The sequence below is a fragment of the Phocoena sinus genome, chromosome 9, assembly GCF_008692025.1.
Source record: "Phocoena sinus isolate mPhoSin1 chromosome 9, mPhoSin1.pri, whole genome shotgun sequence".
Lineage (NCBI taxonomy): Eukaryota > Metazoa > Chordata > Mammalia > Artiodactyla > Phocoenidae > Phocoena > Phocoena sinus.
The window spans coordinates 37,812,434-37,833,191 of NC_045771.1; the positions used below are offsets into that span (position 1 = coordinate 37,812,434).

At 42.7% G+C, this 20,758-nt stretch overlaps 1 protein-coding gene across 1 annotated transcript in view; it reads left to right on the top strand.

The window, feature by feature from the left end:
* The window catches only part of DOCK4 (dedicator of cytokinesis 4), a 501,134-nt gene extending 481,898 nt beyond the window's left edge, over positions 1–19,236 (top strand). The window contains 11 exon segments of the mRNA XM_032643431.1: positions 78–254; positions 988–1,071; positions 4,119–4,238; positions 4,595–4,716; positions 5,044–5,164; positions 6,150–6,231; positions 6,423–6,532; positions 8,436–8,508; positions 10,248–10,361; positions 13,325–13,386; positions 16,625–19,236. Of these exon segments, the coding sequence (XP_032499322.1) occupies positions 78–254; positions 988–1,071; positions 4,119–4,238; positions 4,595–4,716; positions 5,044–5,164; positions 6,150–6,231; positions 6,423–6,532; positions 8,436–8,508; positions 10,248–10,361; positions 13,325–13,386; positions 16,625–17,053 (1,494 nt within the window). The 3' untranslated portion in view covers positions 17,054–19,236.
* The last annotated feature ends 1,522 nt before the right edge of the window (positions 19,237–20,758 follow it).

Here is a 20,758-nt window from a genome sequence, read left to right on the forward strand (position 1 = left end):
GACCTCCAGGGAAGTCCCTTGTCTTTCTTCCTGAATGTCACAAAATCCAATATATATTTACGCTCATTTGTTCTCAGGTAGAAATGAGTCCTCTTGAAAATGCAACTGAAGTATTGGAAAATAAGAATCAGCAGCTGAAGACCCTGATTAGTCAGTGTCAGACAAGACAGATGCAGAATATTAATCCCCTGACCATGTGCCTGAATGGAGTCATAGATGCTGCGGTTAATGGTGGAGTTTCCAGGTATCAAGAGGTGAGGATTAGATAGTGTCGTTTGAAAGTTTTCATATGTGATTTCTTAAGGTTTCAGAAATCTTTTTTCAAAATATGCACACATCACATCAGCCTGCTATCATAGGGCTACCATTAACACAACCAGATTGCTTTGTTAGATAGAGCAAACATACAGTAATTTGTGATGCACACTTACTCTGTTTCCCAAAATGTGATATTTTGAGGATAAAAGTGTGTGTGTGTGTGTGTTTTCTTGGATGAATAAAAGAAGTGAGGGTATCGGGATTGTTTAATGAATGTCTACCTAAACCCATTTCCCTGAGCAAAGAGTGGTTCTTGGACATAAAAAAATTTGATCTTGTTTAGAAGATATTTTAAGTGGACTTTTCATCTGCTGTCTTAGTTTTAAACAGAAAGGTACAGTAGCTTGGAAGGTGAGGCCACCATCTTGATCATTCTGAGTCTTAAGGCAATTTATTTTAGGATGTAATGTCATAAAGCTTATTGATTTGGATTTGCTATTTGTTTTACCAAAGGTACAAAGTTTATACAATCTCTGATCTCCTGTTAACAATCATTTCCTTATATTCCCATCTGACCAGCTGACCGTACTCAGAATCACTATGTCTGCCCCCCAAAAGTGGTGTATAATGGTATCATTTCTTTAAAGATGGCTTTAAAAAACAACAACGGTGTCTTTCACTTCCTTTGTAACTCTCCTGAAGTAAACTGACTATCCCTTGTCTTACTAGGCATTCTTTGTCAAAGAATATATCTTAAGTCACCCTGAAGATGGAGAGAAAATTGCACGGTTAAGAGAGCTGATGCTTGAGCAGGTAAGGGGAGCAGAAGCCCATCACCTTCCCCCTCTTCTGCGTAGATACATACTTGCTTAACTGGAGACCCATCTACATGGTTTTCAACATCAGTGATCTAACTGAAGCTAGCAGTCAGGGGTTACAGATTCACTTGTAATATATCCCAACTTGCTAATTTCTACGTTTTCTTCCCACTTTAATGCAAAACAAAAACTAAAACCAATGAGTAGACTATGGCAGCCCCTTACAACAAACAACCTCATGTAATCTCTTGGAAGGTTCTTTGAATACTGTCTCCCCAAAGACTTGATGCCAACTCTTCACTCAAGATTTTGGGATCAAATAAGTTCAGGCTAACTCAAAATGAATAAATAAGTAAATGAATGAATGAGATTCTTACTTAAATGTTAGAATAAGGATGTGGGCAGTCAATACCCTTTGCTTTAGAAGTATTCTGTTGTGCAGACTAAGCCTATAGATTATATGCTGTGGACAAAACTAGATACAATCTCAACATTTTCAACGTTACAGAAGCATAGTTGGTTTTTATTTCTTTGGTTCCATCAAGTACAAAGAACCAGAGTGAAAAATCTGTTGCCTGCTGTGCCCCTTTTGATAGCTCTTGGCCTGAAAATGGTTTGAAAACCTCTGAGGTGGGAGACATTATGGTTGGGAGGCTGGGTTCAATAGGAAATTTTATACCCATGAAAAATGGAATATGTACGATAAAATGTGACAAAAGCGTCTCTTTCCACTTGATAATACCAAATTAAAAAACAAAGCATGCTGTTTTGGATTAAGAAATGATGAGGTTGTATCTTGTTTTAGTCCATATTTTATGCTCTGAAGGCCTAGTCCACAAAACTTAATACTGAAGGGAAAGAAGTGGCCATGGACAAGGGCCATGGCTGGAAGAGGGTCAGTTGTACAGATTCTGAAAAAGAGAGAGGAATTACTTAAAGTTGACCTGCAAGGAAATATAGAATAAGTTAAATTCTCATTGTGGCCCTGGGGGTGATGTAGATTCTCGAAATGAAGTGAGCAGCTTAGGTTATCCAGTACTGAGGATTATGGAGTGACTTTAGCCTTTTTTGATTTTTAAAAGTCTGTATTTTACCAGTACAGTCTCTTATGAGTGATTTGCCTCACCCCAGGATAATTACCTGCTGTATTCAGTCTGACTGAATTCTTTCCCTCGAGTTAAAATCAAAAGGGTTAAGAAGTCTCTCAAGAAAAATAAAAATTGAGGGACCTTGGTTTCCTCCACATTCTGCCTGATTATGTTCATGGGGCCTTGTGGAAAGAGCTATGGCCTAGGAAGCATTAGATCCTATCATAGGCCATGTAGTGCAAGTGACTGCCATGTGAGCTTGGGCGAGTCACATGTCTTTGTGGGACCACAGGAAGGGGGTTGGGCACCATCCTCTGGACCTCTGTGAGGTAGTTCAGAGAACTGTCTAGTAGACATGGAGATGCACTGCCCCAGTGCCCCTTCCAGAAGGGAGTTGTGGCCCCTACCTGCTAGAAGACACCTTAGGCTCTCAGGTCCTCCGGCGTTGCCTCTGCTGCAGAGAGCCACGTAGCCTAAGATCTCCACCTCCCTAGATGACCTGCGTCCAGTGACTGGGGAGGAGAGACAGAGCCTGGCCATTTGGGCCCAACATAACACAACTGTGACAGACCGTTAAAGGTCCAGAGCTCCCCTGGGGTTGGCAGAAGGCTGCCAGGCTGCCATCCAGTTCAGTTTCTTTTTTGGTCAAGTCCCACTTCTGCCCCTCCCTCCCTCCCTCCCTCCCACAGGCAGTGATCTCAAGGATACACCCCAGTAAACAGCCTAATCTCCATGCTGGAGCCTACTTCTGGGAGAACCCAACCTGTGATGTTATCTGCACAAAAGGGAGGGCCCCTCCCAGCTAGTGTCTAAGATGCAAAGGACCGAGGCATCTACACTTAGGCTCAGCTCCTCCATCCCTCCTACCCTCGCCACAGAGACCAAGCTCGCCCTTTATGCCTCAGACATACACTCCACTCAAGCTGTTCCTTTTAAGGTGTCCTTGATGTTTATTTCAAGGTATTTTTATCTTTATGCAAATGTGCTGGTGGTAGATGGGCATCCAGAGCAGAAGTTGCCGCAGTTCTGACCCCTTTGGAAGGTGCTGGATGCTCTCACCCCCCAGAGTCAGTACTGTTTGCCCTGGCTTTCAAACTTGAACCTTCACGGGCTGTAAAGATAAAGCGCCATCGTAGTGATGTGTGATTGGTTTTCCTCTCAGCCTCTGGAATTTGTTCTTTTGACCACTATAGCATGGGGAATTTTTGAAAATGTAAAAGACAGCTGCTACTCAAATCAAAGGAATTAAGCACTTTTGATACCTGTACAGAGAAAACTTGAATGTTTATATTCATCTTGGTTTAGGTTCTCACAGCAGGAAAACTTTTTTAAAAATAGGAGCTGTTCCTTTTTGCATTAGAATAAGTGAACAAGAATAATATTTTTTTAACAAAAACAAGAAGCATTGCAACTGTTACAGAATTTCCGTTCACTTGTCCCTTCCTCCCTGACAGATTTTGAAAATCTGAGAGAGGGAGGGAGAAGAACCTGATGGGAGAGAGAAGGGAAACATGGCAGAGAGGGTGCCATCCAGAAAAGAGGTCCCTAGGGGAGAACCACCTGACCCTCCTAACAGGGAACCCCCATTCCCTGCCCCATCCTGAGAAGTGCAGGAAGGGGCCAAAGAAACACTTAACTGTTTTAAAATGGTTGTTGTTATAGGTCGAAAATCATGGGAAAGAAACTTGAGGTAGTAGGAAAATCAAGTCTTTGGAATCAGAGAGACCTAAGTTCAAATCCTCATTTGTCCTGTAGTACATGCAGAATTTTAGTACATGCAGAATTTTCTTATCCTCAGTGTCCTCCCTGGTAAACTAAGGATTGTTGCTATCTTGTCAGATTGAGAGATTAGCAATATTGCATGCAAAATGCATGGTACCGTGCTTGAATCCCCTAGCAGGCACTTAGAGGAGGTACCCACTGATGTGGATTTTCTCCTTATGTTACTATCAAGGCACAGATTTTGGAATTTGGCTTGGCCGTGCATGAGAAGTTTGTACCTCAAGATATGAGACCGCTTCACAAAAAGCTGGTCGACCAGTTCTTTGTGATGAAGTCCAGTTTAGGAATACAGGTAAGTACACAAAGTGTCCATGGGGGGGCAGTCTGACCTCTGCCATTTGCTTTTTGGTAGAGGGACGGTGAGATATCCAATAGTGACATCTTTTGGTTTTTCTACCAAACTGCACCATTTTACCAGAGAGCCCTCAAATACTAAAATTGCATTAACTTCTGTTTGTCACTCTCAACCTTTATGAAAACAAAAAAGTAAATGAGAGAAAGCTTAATAATTATGAAACTTACCTTTATAAGGTCCCTATAGAAAGACTTCTGACAATTACAATGCACATCTAGTGCAGCAAAATACCTCACGAGTGATTTTGCCCTTGTAATTACTATTCTGAAATATTTTCTTTACTACCTCTTTAGGAATTCTCTGCATGTATACAAGCCAGTCCAGTCCATTTTCCTAATGGAAGCCCTCGCGTGTGTAGAAACTCAGCACCTGCTTCTATGAGCCCAGATGGTACCAGGGTAATTCCTAGACGCAGGTAAGTCATATTCTGAATTATCTGACACTTTGGCGTCCCCACAAGATGATCTGGGACGATTCTCTCGTTCTTTGCGGCACAATTTGTCAAATACGCAATTTCTTAATGAAATAATTAACCCTCGAGGCAGCTGCAGACATCTGCCACTGGTAAAACAGCAACAGCCTGAGAAATAAACTCAGACATTTGATCATATTGAGGCAGACAGGAGACAACAAAATGGGATGTGCATATATTTTCCCCCTTTGGTTTTATACCGTGCCAGCGTGTGATAAAGTACAATTCAGAGACTGAGTTAACAACCATTTTTTTTCCCCCCCAAAACAGCCCATTAAGTTACCCAGCTGTCAACCGGTACTCTTCTTCCTCACTGTCCTCACAAGCTTCTGCTGAAGTAAGCAATATTACAGGGCAATCAGAAAGCTCTGATGAAGTCTTTAACATGCAGGTACTTGATTAGCTTTTTTGTCTGGTCCTGTTTATTCCCTTTCTGTCTCAATCATGAGTGTTTCCGTTCACTCTGCTGTGCTTAGGAACAGACCTATGAGCGAGCACTTGACTTAAGGACAAACCTTTAAACACTCCTGTTGCCTTATTGGTCTCTGGAGTCTACAAAGATGATTCTCTCAAAGCTCCCCCATCCACTGTAAGAAGACCTGAGCGAGCCATGGGAAAGCCCGGGCAGGCCATGCAGGGGGGCACTTTGAGCTCTGCCTCTGAGTCGGGTCTTCAGTTGGGACTCCTGGAGCTTGTCAACCACTGATCTCTTAGCATTTCTAAGTGTTTTGTTTTTTTCCTTTAAGAAGATATGGTTTAGGGGCCCATTGTAAGATCTCTCCACTTAGGTACGTGTTGGAAAGTTCCCATAGTAAAACATTTTTTACAAAAGAAAAAACATAGGTTTTAGGGATTTTAGCGTCAGTGTAACTCTTGCAACCAAAATTTATATTTAGATTCGGCTGATAGGGTGTTGATAGTAACTCGGTAAGATTCAGCGGAAATTTTCCTCACCACTGTCTTTGGAAAAGGGGCATAATACATCTTGCCAAATTCATGCTTTGAACACATTACATTGGAGAAAATGCAAAGGTGTGTTCTCTGCCTTTTAGAAGCACTCACCTATCGACCTGCCCGAGGCTGGGAGTCTTTGTGCTTGTGCTTTAGTCAGGGAGCTGCTGCTAGCTGCTCCTAAGTCATAGGATGTATGTAGGTGAAATGAACACAAATGCATTCCTTTGGCAGGAGTCAAAATCTCAGATTCTTGATGAATTCAGACAGGCATCCTTATCAGTCTGAGTTAGGGAGATTTTTCCATATTTCTTACTGGACTTATTTTTCTAACTTGAAAAAAGAACTGATGATTTTGTTTCAAATGTGTCAGCGTTGTCTGCAGCCTCTAAGCCGTGTTTGATAACAGCTCCCATGTTTTCCAGCCAAGTCCATCTACCTCAAGCTTGAGTTCTACTCACTCTGCCTCGCCTAATGTGACAAGTTCTGCTCCGTCGAGTGCCAGAGGTCAGCGCCAGGGTGTGGGGTGGACTAAGGGTGCCCAGAGAACCTTCCAGCCCCCAGGAGCTGTGGTGGCCCCCGTAGGCTCAGGCTCTCTCCTCCAAACGGGCCCAGCCCACCACCCTGATGAGCCTTTCTTTCCTCCAAACGGGCCCAGCCCACCACCCTGATGAGCCTTTCTTTCCTTCTCTTGCCAGCTTCTCCTTTGTTGTCTGACAAACACAAACATTCCAGAGAAAACTCTTGCCTGTCCCCGAGAGAGCGGCCATGCAGTGCCATCTACCCGACACCTGTGGAACCTTCTCAGGTAGTTCTTGTGGGATGGAAATTCTAGAAAACGAGGCAACGTCTGGTTGTTGCTTACGTCTCTCTGCAGAACCTCACGGTAGCTGCCAGAGGCCACCAGATAGGCTGTGTTGACGGGTCCAGCTGGGTAAAGAGCACACCTCTGCCCTGCGCCTGTTGTTAGGAATTTCTGTGTGAGCCGTGTGTCTGATGTGGATACGTGGGTAATTGCCTGAGCAGGAAAGCTGATAGGGAAATGGGAAATGATTTTACCCACCTTGATCAGACTAATTTCGTTGCTGCTACTTGAACATTAGGAGGGGTGATTGGGTGAATGAGTTGGGGGGTGTCTGTCTGCATGTGTCTGTAACAGAAATTTGGAGGAACTTCTTACATTAGCCAAAGACCCTTGAGGAGACGCATGGCTGCCCAGTAGCGTTTCTTTTTGCCTCTACCTAACTCGAGAGAGCTGCCACGGATTCCTTGCTGAGGTACCTAAGAGTGAGGAACATGTCTTTTTACCTTTGCCATTCTTCTTTGATGCACTGAGGAGGAAGCTGAATCCTAGGGCCTCCCCTGCAGCCCTCAGGAATAAGGCACGTGGCCCTCACCACCCACCCCAGACTTGGTTTTGCAATCATCTCTGTTAGTCCGAGTGAGAGCAGGGCCAAGGTTTTGACCCTCTGGGCCCTTCAAGCGCTTTGAAGGAGGGTTTCAAAGATAAGATTCATGTGGAGCCCTGAGTTTTACCGATTATTTGGGGAAAACTTGGGAGCAGAGAATAGTTATTTATCCTCCAGCTCATTTCTCTGTTTTTCTACACCATCCTGGCAGAAGTCTGTAGCTACATCTGGAAAGGGATGAGAGTGAGTGGGGTTTGGCTTGATGGGTTTATCTTTGCTGATTGTGTGATCTTCCCCAAAGTTCCAGCATACCTCATCCACACGACACTGATGTCTCGCAGAAATTATATCTGCGTGCATTTGGCTGGACCAGCCAACTGGTTTAATTTCCCTTTGTCACTTGATGTTGCGTTTGTTCCATCTGCTCCTGGAGAGCATGTCACCAGCATGCTGGTTAGCATGAAAGACGTGCTGGTTAGCCTCTCGAGTTTTCTGCTTTTGGTCAAATCTGAAACAGTGTGCATGTTGCCAAAATTTCAATAATACACATCGCTCTGGTGCGTCTACTTTTAAGGACTTTGCGCCTTTTTGTTTAATATGTTAGGTAGAAACATGCAAAACTGGCATTTTTGTGGGTTAAAAATTGTAACATATTGACCATTTCATATGTTTTAACCTAATCTAGGATTTAAAATGTAAAGTCCATTCACTAGAGATTTTTTGAGCTAATATTCCTCCTTTAATTCTTACTTGCATTTCGTATTGCCAGTCTAGCATTTGTATTTACAAAGAGCGCCATAACTTAACTGCTTACTGTTTATTTTTTCCTTGCATTTTATTACAAAACCTATTTGCCATTTATATTTGAAATCTAGTATAGACTTTTTTGTGTGTGTGTGTGGTACGCGGGCCTGTCACTGCTGTGGCCTCTCCCGTTGCGGAGCACAGGCTCCGGACACGCAGGCCCAGCGGCCATGGCTCACGGGCCCAGCCGCTCCGCGGCATGTGGGATCTTCCCAGACCGGGGCACAAACCCGTGTCCCCTGCATCGGCAGGCGGACTCTCAACCACTGCGCCACCAGGAAAGCCCTAATACAGACTTTTAGAACACTGTTTGAACCCTAAGGGTCTCTGCCCTTTTTCCCTTAAATAGAATTGAATTCTTTTTCCTAGCCTCATCACAGCATATAAAAACATTTTTTTCAACGAAAAGGTTCAGTAATAAGATAATCATCTCATTTTCTAGAAGGTCTCACATATTAGCATATTGCATCATAAAAATAGATTCTTGTGCCTTTCCAGAGGCTGCTGTTTAATCATATTGGAGACGGGGCCTTGCCACGCAGTGACCCAAATCTTTCTGCACCTGAGAAAGGTGGGTATAAAGCCAGCCCCTTCATCAGTCCTGGAATGTGTAATGGTTTGTTTTGTCCTCATTTCCTCCAGTCTCCCGTGTGTCTGTGCGGAAGGCAGATCTCCAGACCTTTAATGATCTGGACTAATTTGCTCTTTAGGAGATGAATGAAAGACAGTTATTTCTGATGCGTTCTTCACAAACTGTGTTCTTGTAGGATTTAACAGCAGAATCTGAGCAAGGTAGGGGCTCCTCTGTTTAATGACTTTCGGTGTCATTCAGTGAGTCACCGAGGCAAGGCCTGCGCTACCTGAAACAAAGTGGCCAATTAGGCTACTTGTTCAGCGCAATGAAAGAAAGCACCTTCTCAGATCGATTCCCTGGTCCCACTTTGTGTCTGCCTTACAGAGTTCATTCTGCCAGCTCATCTGTCGTTTGCGGGGACTCAGATGTTCTTTAAGAATTGCAATCCCGTGCATGATGGAGTGTGCCCTGCCTCAAGGTCACCTGAAAAAATGAGAAACAAACATATGCCTAGCAGCTCATATAGCCAGTTAGCATCTGTCTGTGCAACACAGCAGAGGAAGAGCAGATTAAATGCGACTTCCTCAGCCAGAGGGGCAGGGCTGGCAGCAAGGCACCCGCTCACCTCCCAGGGTCAGCCCTCAAAAAATCAGCAGTCCCCAGGCCAGTGAATTAAGAATCACTAACGAAATATCCGTGTAAAGTGCATTGTAACTGTCTTTATTAAGAGCTCGACCGCATCGTCATTTGAGTACACCGATACGTTAAAACTTTCCTTGCAAAATAGAAATCAGCGGAACTGTAGCCAGTTATTTTAAAACACACATTTTGCTTTAAAGTTACAAGTCAGATATTGATCTTTGTCGGGAGAATTTAGGAACGTGGTCTTTTTCTCACCTTTTATACCAAAGAAAACCACAAAGCACATTTAAAAGGACCGGAGGAAAAGTATTTTACGAGTGGTAGTTCCATCCAATGAAAGTGGGAATATAAAGAATAGTAAAATGTTGAAATTCTAGATATGTCCATCAGGTGGCAGTGTCTGTTCAGGCAGCAAGCTACTGGAAATCTCTAAAGGCTTGATGTAAACCTCATCACAGAGCGGCTATTTATAACCTTGTGTGTCTTGCCCTTGTTCCTAACGGGGTTGTTCCATATTTCTGCATCTTGCTGAAGCATGGAGCAGGCAGATTACAAAAAAGGAATGATACCGTCAGTACTCCAAATTATTTTTTTAGGACATTCTTCACTATAGCCCATTGACTTTAGAAACAAGGGCCAACAGGACGGTGTGGCGTGGCTGTTTCTTGCCACTAATTCTGCCAGACAGTGGAGATATTAGCGTGCCACTGCCTTCCCCCTTTCAGGGTGCCACTAGTCCAGAAATTTCTACTAAAAATCAAGCTTTACAATAGTCTAGTGACTACATCTTCCATCTGTTATCCAGCATCTAAACAGATCTATAATTCTCAACAAGTTTCCACACTCTCATGTAGAGATGTATAGTTCTGTTTGACTGCTTGAGGGAAAGAAAGAGACATGCTATCACCCAATTAAATATCAACTATAACTGTGAGGTAGGCAAGTAAGTAAAAGTTCGGTATTTAGGAAGTTTGTTTTTTTTTTTTAATCCAGTTGATTTTTTCATTCTGGATAATTCTGACTTTCTTCTAAGATTTAGAGTGTTTACAGGGCCAAGTAGACCGTGTGTTTTTAGCTGTGTTTTTCCCTTCCAGCTGTGAATCCCACCCCTAGCAGCTGGAGCCTGGACAGTGGGAAGGAAGCCAAGAACATGTCGGACGGTGGGAAACTTATCTCTCCCCCTGTCCCTCCAAGACCCACACAGACTGGTGGGTATTTGAAGCACTTAACAATCACTTTCATAAAATAACTTTTATTGACTACTCCAGCTTGTCCTGAATTCCTCAAAAAGGTAGGCATTTGGTGTTCTTAGTAGTAGCTATATAATTTCTTTGTAGTGTTCCCCCTCTTTCCTGAACTCCTGTTACACTAAGTCAAGCAGTGCACCATTCCTAATAAACCCCACAGACAGATTTTGTAGAATGTTCTTTCCTACATGCCATCCTCAGAATTTAGGGGGTACCCTCACCTTGCTGAGACTCTAGCATCTTTTCTATGCTATCCTGAATCACCTCATTCTCATCAACCTTTACTAAGTCTAGCCACTTTCTTCAGGACTGATGCCCCAGTTTCCGGTAGCCCCTAAATAGGATTGACTAACCGTGATTTGGATAGGCTTATGGAAAACAACTAACAGTGAATCCGTAGTTATCTGCTGCTTAGACAGGTCTGTATTCAAGGGTCATATTTCTCAAAGGGTTCATTCAAGGCACTGAATCCCCTAGGGTGTTGGTTTAAGAAGCAAAATTCTTGGGCTTAACCTCAGACCTACTGAATCAGAATTTTACTGTTTCTGGGCCAAGACCTTAGAATCTGTATTTTACCACACCTTTCTAGACTTGAGAACCACTGAAAATTATGCTTCAGAAACTTCCTTCGTGAGTTTATAACAATAATAGTTCCCCTTTCCTCCTGAACAAGCCGTTGCTTGGTGACCTGCATATGGGGGCGGTTTTTAAGAGGGGCTACCCTGCTTTACTTATCCCATCCTGGTGATGGGGAGAGCCTTTTCAACACTTAACGTATATTTAGAGTAGTTTTGAAGCTTTACAAATACAACAGCCTAAAGGCAAGAGAAAATATGACACTGTGTTTTTCATGGATTTTTCGGGATTGATCGTCCATGTTTCATTTGCTGTATTTTAGCATCTCATCTTTCTAGTTTCTTTTTTCACTAAGAAAAATGACTCTCTCTCTTTTTTTTTTTTTTTTTTTTTTTTTTTTTTTTTATGCGTTACGCGGGCCTCTCACTGTTGTGGCCTCTCCCGTTGCGGAGGACAGGCCCCGGACGCGCAGGCTCAGCGGCCATGGCTCACGGGCCCAGCCGCTCCGCGGCACGCGGGATCCTCCCAGACCGGGGCACGAACCCGTGTCCCCTGCATCGGCAGGCGGACTCTCAACCACTGCGCCACCAGGGAAGCCCCTCTCTCTTTTTAAAATAAACTATGTGCTACCCAGTTTGTTTTATACTCGCCAAAGCAAAAAGTCACCAATAGATTTGGAAAGACAGACATGTGAGATCTCTAAACAGAAAAAGAAATAACTTTAGCCTTAATTGATACTCTGCATAAGTAGGTCAGTGTGACCATGAGAGTTTAAAACTCATCAACCAGTAATTGGTATTTTATTCATGATGTCCATATTTTCAGGCAACCTCCAATTTAAACCTGGCCTGTACCTAAAGTTGGGAACTCAAAAAGCATTTTCTAAGGAACAGTAATATTCATGGTATCTAGGTTCCTGCTCATTCAGACTTGTAGACAAGGACACCGATAGAACTACTATAGGTCTTTCCAGAGAAACATCACTGTAAACATGCAGTACGCACAGGGGCTGCTACACATCCCACAGTGACGGTACCGGGGAACGCCTAAGTTGAGAGGAAGAGGGTCCCAGGTAATAGTAAACCTTGATTTCTGCCAGACATACCATTCCCAATCAAGATCTGCTTCTCTATACGTGCATGATTTTCTTCCATACTCAACACCCACAACTGATGCCACGGGAGAACTAACAGTGGTGATGGAACATGGCACACGCTGACAGCATGCCCTAGCGTGTAAGATGGAGGCCACACAACCCCACAGTGTGGGGACCGGCCACTCTTCCTGGTTCCTTAGGCTCAGAGTACACGGACGACCGTACCTCTTCCCGGTTAACTTGGCAGGGCTGCCTTCCCTTCTGCGCTGATTGCTGTCATGGTCTGTCCTCATGTCATCATGTGTGGTCACTGTTGGGGGGATCGGTAACTGTCTCTCTTCCCTTCAGCCTTTCTGCAGTTTTCTTATGAGTTACAGCCCTCACTGTGACATCTGGGAGAATGGCAGCTCATCACAGAGCAGCAAACTCTGAGCTCATTGAAACCTCTGTAGGCAGAATTGGGAAATCTGGCTTATACACACCATGTTGACGGTGTCACGGCAGGCTTTTAGTATGTGTGGTTATGCTTTAGAGAGCTGGATCTGACCCACAAGCGCACACACAGAGCAGTGCCATCAAACAAGCTGTGTCCCGGGTGTAGGGCTTGAAAATCTGGTGGGAGAAACAAAGAGAGGGTTCTTCTTGGCCTTGATGATAAAATCCATAGGATACCACCTCCCAGAGATAAAGGGAAGACCCGAGGACAAACATTAGGGAGAAAAATGGAAAACTTCTTACCTCTTGTATGATATGGCCAAGGCTTTCCTGTCAATTTCAGGGATATTGGGGGATGGAAGGGGAGGCTGATGTCAGTAGATTTCTGGGACCTGTTCTAAGCTGTCTGGATGACTTGGGTCTTCCAGTTCCTGCTCAGGGCCAAAGTCAGCAGTTATCTCCCGAAGTCTGCTCCCTGGCACCTCACACCTAAAAGCACCTTTTGAAATAGACCAAGCAGCAGAGAAGCATATGGACTTTGAGGAAGTGGGAAGGACTTTGGACCAGCTTGGCGTCCTGTCACTGTGGTTGAAGCATCATGTATACACTGGTGACTTTTCACTAATTACCCCATGTCTTGGAGCTGCCATCCTTTGTGAAGAATCCGTTTTGGGTGGGCACCATTTAGTCGCTCCCCACCCCCTTGCCTAGACCCTTGTGCACTAGATCATCTATATGGGTATGTACACACAGAGGGCTTTGGCAGGTAGTCAGCTGTCTGGTTTTCTGAATTGAAATGATCTCTCTGTCTTTACAGCTTCACCAGCAAGACACACGACGTCGGTATCCCCATCGCCTGCTGGGCGATCTCCATTGAAGGTACAGGCTCTTGTTTAGATTGAGGCTAGAGATTGGCCCCACGTTACTTTTTTTCCCTGGTACATCAATGAGGTGCTCTCATCTGCACAGACCAGGCAAAGAACATATAAAGAAGGGGGAGAGGAAGATGGGTAAGAAAACAGCACTAGGCTTTCCCTTTGGGGAGCCTGCCGTTTGTTTTCAGATTATTAGGCTTTTTCTCCAAATGGTGGCAAGAGAATGTACAAACTAGAGTGAGAATGTACACTGAATTCAGAAAGAAATGGTCCCCATGTATCTCCTAGGGCATTTTCAGCCTGGTCTTTTGGTTTAAGGGACATCAAAAACAAACACGTATACTGAAAAACAATCATCAAGATCTACTAAATATTGTCCAGTGCCTTTTTCATCAGCCTCACCCATTTTGAAAACGCCAAAGCCAACTTTTCCTCTTGTAATATTTTACACCAAGGTTTCCATTTACATTAGAGATACATACTTGATCATGAAAAACAAGGCAGTAAAATGAATTTTTAAATTTCTGGGAAACAAACTGGAAAGCTTTAAAGGTCAGACATTTGATTTGATATGTAGACATAGGCTTCTTAACATCTCTAAACATACAGAATCCCTCACGAAGGTAAAGAATAATATTTAGGGATTTCCCTGGTGGCGCAGTGGTTAAGAATCCGCCTGCCAATGCAGGGGACACGGGTTTGATCCCTGGTCTGGGAAGATCCCACATGCCGCGGAGCAACTAAGCCCCTGTGCCACAACTGCTGAGCCTGTGCTCTGGAGACCACGAGCCACAACTACTGAGCCCGCGTGCCACAACTGCTGAAGCCCATGCGCCTAGAGCCCATGCTCCACAACAAGAGAAGCCACTACAATGAGAAGCCCACATACCGCAACGAAGAGTAGCCCCCACTCGCCGCAACTAGAGAAAGCCCGCACACAGCAACGAAGACCCAATGCAGCCAAAACTTTTAAAAATTAATTTTAAAAAAAGAATAATATTTAGTCTCTATCCAAATTGAATCAGACTGGCTGCAAGGATTGTCAGTACATTCAGAGGCAGGTGTTCAGAGCTGCTATGCCAGAGGCTAATATGAGGTTGAAGAGAGTGTTGAAAGAATGATTTTGTACCTGAATGACTTAGGATTTACACATTCCATGTCCTTTGTTGATGAGACATTTCTAACTAATGTAAAATAAAAGGACAAATTAGCTTCTACAAACACATGGGATCACATTGTGATCCCATACATCTGTGGTGCTAAGGATTGTTGCTGGTAGAAATTGAGAATCGGGAAGGAAACCCCCCCCCAATGGAGAAAACTGCAAAGAAGTGTGATTTTGTTTGCATTGCCAACATTGCTGATGTCAAAATTTGCTGGTGGGTGCAAATTATTTGCTAGTTTGGTTGGCATTCTGTAGAGCAGCTATTAATTGTAAAGTACATGGGACTGCATTCACCCTGAGCCATTGACTGTCATCTTGATGTGATGGGAACAAAAGCAACATGGTGTTTCCGCATCGTTGCACTTCCCCTTGCTTGCAAAGAGCCCCTCGTGTTGCTATGGAATTCACACATGCATTTTTTAACTTGATTGTGTAGAGTAGTAATAAGACTAGGAATTGATTCTTAAAAAATAGAAAGAATCGAAGGGCTGAAAATGTTCAAGTAGTCACCAAATAGTTAGCAAAGTGGTGTATACTGTCTCTCCACAGACCTGCCTATGTTCTTACCGGCCATAGGTAGCTTCGTAGCCGTATTTTTACAAAATAGGTTTGAAGAGAAAATGGGTGGAACATTTGTGTTGTAACTCCTGGGTTACATTAGAGGGCGTAGTGCTACCAAGTTACTAGCTTTGCTGTGCTTAGAATGCAGAAAGCTCCTTGACTGATAGTTTTATCAGCAAATAAATGATGGAATTAACCCTGTGAAGACTCAGCTTACCTGCCTTATTTTGAACTTAGTGTCTAATTTTTAACAAAAAATTGCAGTAAATTTGGATCTCTTAACTAGCCATGCTCAACTTTAGGCTCCTGCTAAATGAAAGGATTTGTGTCTACTAGCATTGTTTTCGTTTCAAAGGAGAAACCAAGGTAAAGTTAGTCTAGCGTAACGTTTCTTGGTTTTATAGGCCGTTTATGTGATACATGAAAAAAATGGTCTATGGTCAAATAAGTTTAGGAAACACTGGGCTGAACAAAATCATTTAGGTTGCTTTATTATAAGACCTTAAGAAGCTAATATGCTTTGAATGGACTCAAGGAGTACGTAGGGGGCAGTATTTCCCGGTGGAACCCTTAGGGAAGTAGCACATTCCAATGCCAGCGGGGCTAGACAGCTAACAAATGAGTGAAGGAGGCCAGGAGGCCTCAATGTGTTGGGGTGGGAATGGTGGGAAAGTGAAGAATTCATGCCCCATCCAAACGGGACAGCCCTGCTCAGCTTCAAAATAATATCTCCAGTAAGAGAAAGTGAGCAGTTGTTGCTAGAACTTCCAGTGGTTCTGTTGAGCTAGAAAGGGAAGTGGTACCTCCAACGGGTTTGGTTTTGTTTTGGTTTTTGCCAGTTTCCTATCCTTCAAACCATGGGACTAATGATATGCCTCTGCATTTTCTCCCTGAGTACCTTTATCCTCTTTCTGTCCTGACCATGATAAAGAGTAAAGTGGTCAGTGAGGTGAACTGAATGGACTGGCGGCCCTGGCAGATAAATGCCTGATGTATATGTGCGGTTCTGAGGCACGCCAGCACTCAGATTTGAGTCTGGGTGTCTGCATGAGTCTTCCAGGGCCGGCAGAGCAAAACCCCACGGACTGGGAGGGCTTCAACAACAGAAATGTATTTTCTCACGGTTCTGGAGCCTACAGGTCCAAGATCAAGGTGCCACCATTCTCGGTTTCTCCTGCAGCCTCTCTCCTTGACTTGCAGACGGCCACCTTCTCCCTATGTCCTCAGGGTCTTTTCTCCGTGTGCATGCATCTTAGGTGTCTCTTTGTGTCCAATTTTTTTTCCTAAAAGGATACCAGATTGGGTTGGGGTCCATCCTGAGGGCCTCAATTTCACTTACTCGTTCTTTAAAGGCTGTATCTCCAAATGTAGGGACATGGGGTGGGGGTGGGGGTGGGGGGTCAGGGGATAGGGCTTCAACCTAAGGATGGGTGGGGGACACAGTTGAGCTCATCACAGTGTCTGTCGGTGACTCTCTGCTGTGTCTCCCCCACCCCTCCCTTTCCACTCCGCACAGGGATCCCTGCAGTCTTTCACCCCCTCTCCGGTGGAGTATCACTCCCCAGGACTCATCTCCAACTCACCCATCCTGTCCGGCAGCTACAGCAGTGGGATTTCGTCCCTCAGCCGGTGTAGCACGTCGGAAACCTCAGGCTTTGAAAATCAGGTGAACGAACAGTCGGTGGCGCCGGGGTCGGGCCACAGTGGGTCTGAAGAGCTGGTGCGCAAGGAGAGCAAGACGCCGCCGCCGTACAGCGTGTACGAGCGGACTCTGCGGCGCCCGGTCCCGCTACCTCACAGCCTGTCCATCCCCATCACGGCGGAACCGCCCGCCTTGCCCCCCAAGCCTCTGGCGGCGCGATCGGGACACCTGGAGAATGGGACCAGGAGGATGGACCCCGGCCCGCGGCCCAGACCCCTGCCCCGGAAAGTCTCCCAGTTATAAGAAGTCCCTTCTCTATTTCCCTGCCATGAATTCTCTGCCGTTTACAAGAAATAAGAGGTATGGTGAGAAGACATTTAGTGTAGGCACTTTAATAACTTACTCAGATTTGTCTTTAGATGAATGGAATTAAAACTCACTAGTTAATAGAATGTTGCACAATATTAAAAGTTACTGATCTCAAACGCCAGGTGTTCCAAGTATGGCTGAATTTTCACTACAGCGTTTCTCATTTGGAAGTGATAAATAGTAATAAAGCCTTCTTTTGTATCTTTTTATGTTCACTTTTTTTACATAGTTTAATCTTAAAACCAATAGAATATTGTCGAACAATATGAAGCGTGATAATGTATACTTTTTACTGAATACTTGATACTTCAAGAAAGCTTATTAAGTCGATGTACATCCTAACAAACACAACAGTCCTTATTTTAGAAGACTTCTGTAAATAAGGTGAGATTTCTGACTCTTTCTATGAACAGAATGATGAGTGCACATCTTCAGAATTAAAAGTTAAAGCAAGCTAGTGAGACAGTAAACTTAAGGGGTTGCAAGGATTGGGACTGGAAGTGGTTTTGTTCTTGAAGCAAAATACTTCTTTAAGGTTGCTTTTGACCTTGGCTGATGTCTACATTCTTAAAACGCTACTTTACCAATTGGTTGGTAAACCCTTTAGTACCCTGGCACCATGGTATCTACTGTATTTCTTTTCAAGGTGCAATTTACTTCCAGAGTTCCAATCGGGTAGATGAAGCAAAAGACCGTAGGAGAAATGTTTACTTGAATTTTGTGCTTCCTCACTTGATAGTTTCCTCTACCAAATTTGTCACTAAAGAAGAACAGATGTTCATGTGTTAAGTAGGCACAAATTAATGTGTCCCATTAACAAGAATTCAGGAATCAATACAGGACAGCAGTAAATTAATAGAGTAAATGAAGAAACAGAGAGAAAATATATTAGCATGATTAAATGGCAAAAGGACTTTCAAAAGGCAAGGGCATTAACTTTCAATCCTGAACAAAATAAGGAATTCCTCACAACTCTCCATTATTACTGATGGAGCTTGTCTTCTTAGCTAATCCTGTTGTCCTTTTGTTGAAGGAGGATGGCCGTAGACCACTCTAGCTTGAATACTGCAACACAGCATCTTAGATCTAGATAGGGACGCTCATGCCACAGTCATGGGAGTGTGGAAAAAGCACCTTGTATGTGGGAACGTATTTTGTATCTTTGTTTTCTTTACTGACTGTTTATAACACTCAACTGACAATAGATATGAACTGTATTTTAAATCATACTGTTGAATATTTTCCCTCTTTTGTTGGGAAGCTCAATTTAGTTTAACTGTGTATGTTTTTGTTGATAGCTTACCTGGAAGGCAGTGACAACTTTTTTATATTCCCTAAATGAAACCATTCAGCAGGTATACGCTGTTGAGGCTGGTTATAGAGGTTTTCTATAATAAATGTTCAAGTATTTTTGTACATAACTGGTTAATTTTAATAAGAGATACCATTATGTGTAAAAAAAAAAAGTAAAAATAAAAGCAAACTGTTGTGGATGCAGTATGATTGTTATAATTATGCCAAATACTTTATGTACGGAAAAAAATATTTGTACATATGTGCTTCTAACAATAATTCTGCCATATTGACTTCACAATTTTGAATGTCAGAAAATTAATATATGTTAAAATATTTATGTTTAGTGAAATTATTCATAATAGAGAAAAGGAACATGAATTTTAGCTTTGTATCTTGCAAGTTTTTCGGTTGAAAATTTCTTGAACTAGCTTTTGCTTTTGATGATAACACTTTGTGTTTGTAATCACATCCTTAAATATATATATATATAGATCCGTATTTCTGTTGCTTTAAAGAAGTAAAGACTTCCTTCCATTTAAATAAGGTGACATGCATAAGATAACAAAGCTTCTTTGATTTCCTTTTCCTCTGTAATTTAATAGATTCCTTGACTAGTGCTTGGGCACAGTATAAATCAGTGTTATTTGCTCTTGAAGCCATTTAAAAAAAATTTTTTTTTTGGCAATGAACAGTTGATCATGTGTGTGTATTTCTGAAGCAGCTATATAGCAGAACATTTCAAGAGATTCTGTTAGCCCAGATGTTCATGTTGGTTGCTGCTGAATGGTAAATATTAAATAAAATTACCTGATTAATCTTGATATTTGTGTTTATTCCTGTCATCAGCATATCTTTACCTGGAACAGAAGCTGTGTAAATAACTGCCAAGTGTACAAAAGGAATAGTTAGTTGAGTGCAGCTTTTGCCAGTTGGGCAAACTATCTGCCTGCCTGCTTTCCTCCTGATTTTCATAAAATGTTGATTGATAGGAAATACATTTAACGCTGCAAAATCCACTGACTACCAAGTCTGTTAATAAACCCTGGCTTTTAATTTTGTGAGATGCGTCGATGCTGTGTTAGATTTACATTTGTGTCACTCAGTGCTAAGCAAACCCCTGTCTAAAGCCTCTGTTCCACTAAATACCAAAACCCATTTAAAGGTCACTGTCCATGTCTTCCTGATTATTTCTCAACATTAAGTGATTTTTAGAGCATTTGGGGATCATTTTCATTACCACTGAACCCATGAGTCTTTCGATTCTACAAGCCTCATTACAATATGAATAGCTTCTTTTCCTACCTTAGTAGTCTTCTCTTCAGATTGATATTTTCTCTACAAAACACAACAAAGAAAATAACAAGTTACACAGCTTTGCCTTTATTTGATCTTTACACATTAAAAGATGGCTTTATCATCAGAATAAATAAATTCTTAGTTACTGAATGAAATAAACCTTGTCCTCATTACATAAGGATACCGTTCAAAAGACTTGAAAATTTGACAGAACACCAATCTCCCAACATAACTATTATTTTTACATATTCCTTTTGTCTTTTTCTTTATGCATATGTGGCATAGTTTTCCTTCTTTGCTGAGTGCTGGTTTCCCACGTATCCCAACACAATCTACTGATAATACAGGGCTGAGATCACTTCCCACTGCCATAAGGGGGAGCACCACCTCAACAGAGCTTTGGCAGTGTCTTAGAGAGGCAAGGGCAAAATCAGATTTTATTGAAATTCTGGAGTTTTGTTTAAGGTAGATCTTTCAATGAGCAGACCTTAAGATTGGGTAAAGATCATGCATGATATAATTGTTGAGGGTTGGTTAGAAACAGCAGGTTTGAGGGGTTCTGTTAACTGATACTTTCTATTGACAATTTGATGGGTCTGTTGAGAAATTACGTTATGAAAAATAAACTTATTTACCTGGCAAAGAGACTCCTGGAAGAGTAAAGTTATGCCAGCAAACATTGGAATAGTGAGGTCATGTTCATGTAGACATAAGCTGTATAGAGTAGATGGTTTCAGTTTTCCACATGTGTATTTTACGTAGTGCTAATGACGGTGTACCTGGATGGACTACTCTGATTTTTTGTTTAACGTTACAGTAAGTATTTTCATGTTATTACATGTACATAAAAAGGGAAGTATATATTCCCACCATTTACTTAGCCATTCCCCTATTAATGGACATGATATCGTTTCCACTTCTTCACTACCACAAATAATACCACTGGGACTCTTCTGACATACAGCTTTTTCCATGTTTTGGGTTACTTCTTTAGCATGGAGTCCTAGACTAAAATTGCAAAGGCAAGGGAAGGATGATTTCTGTAGT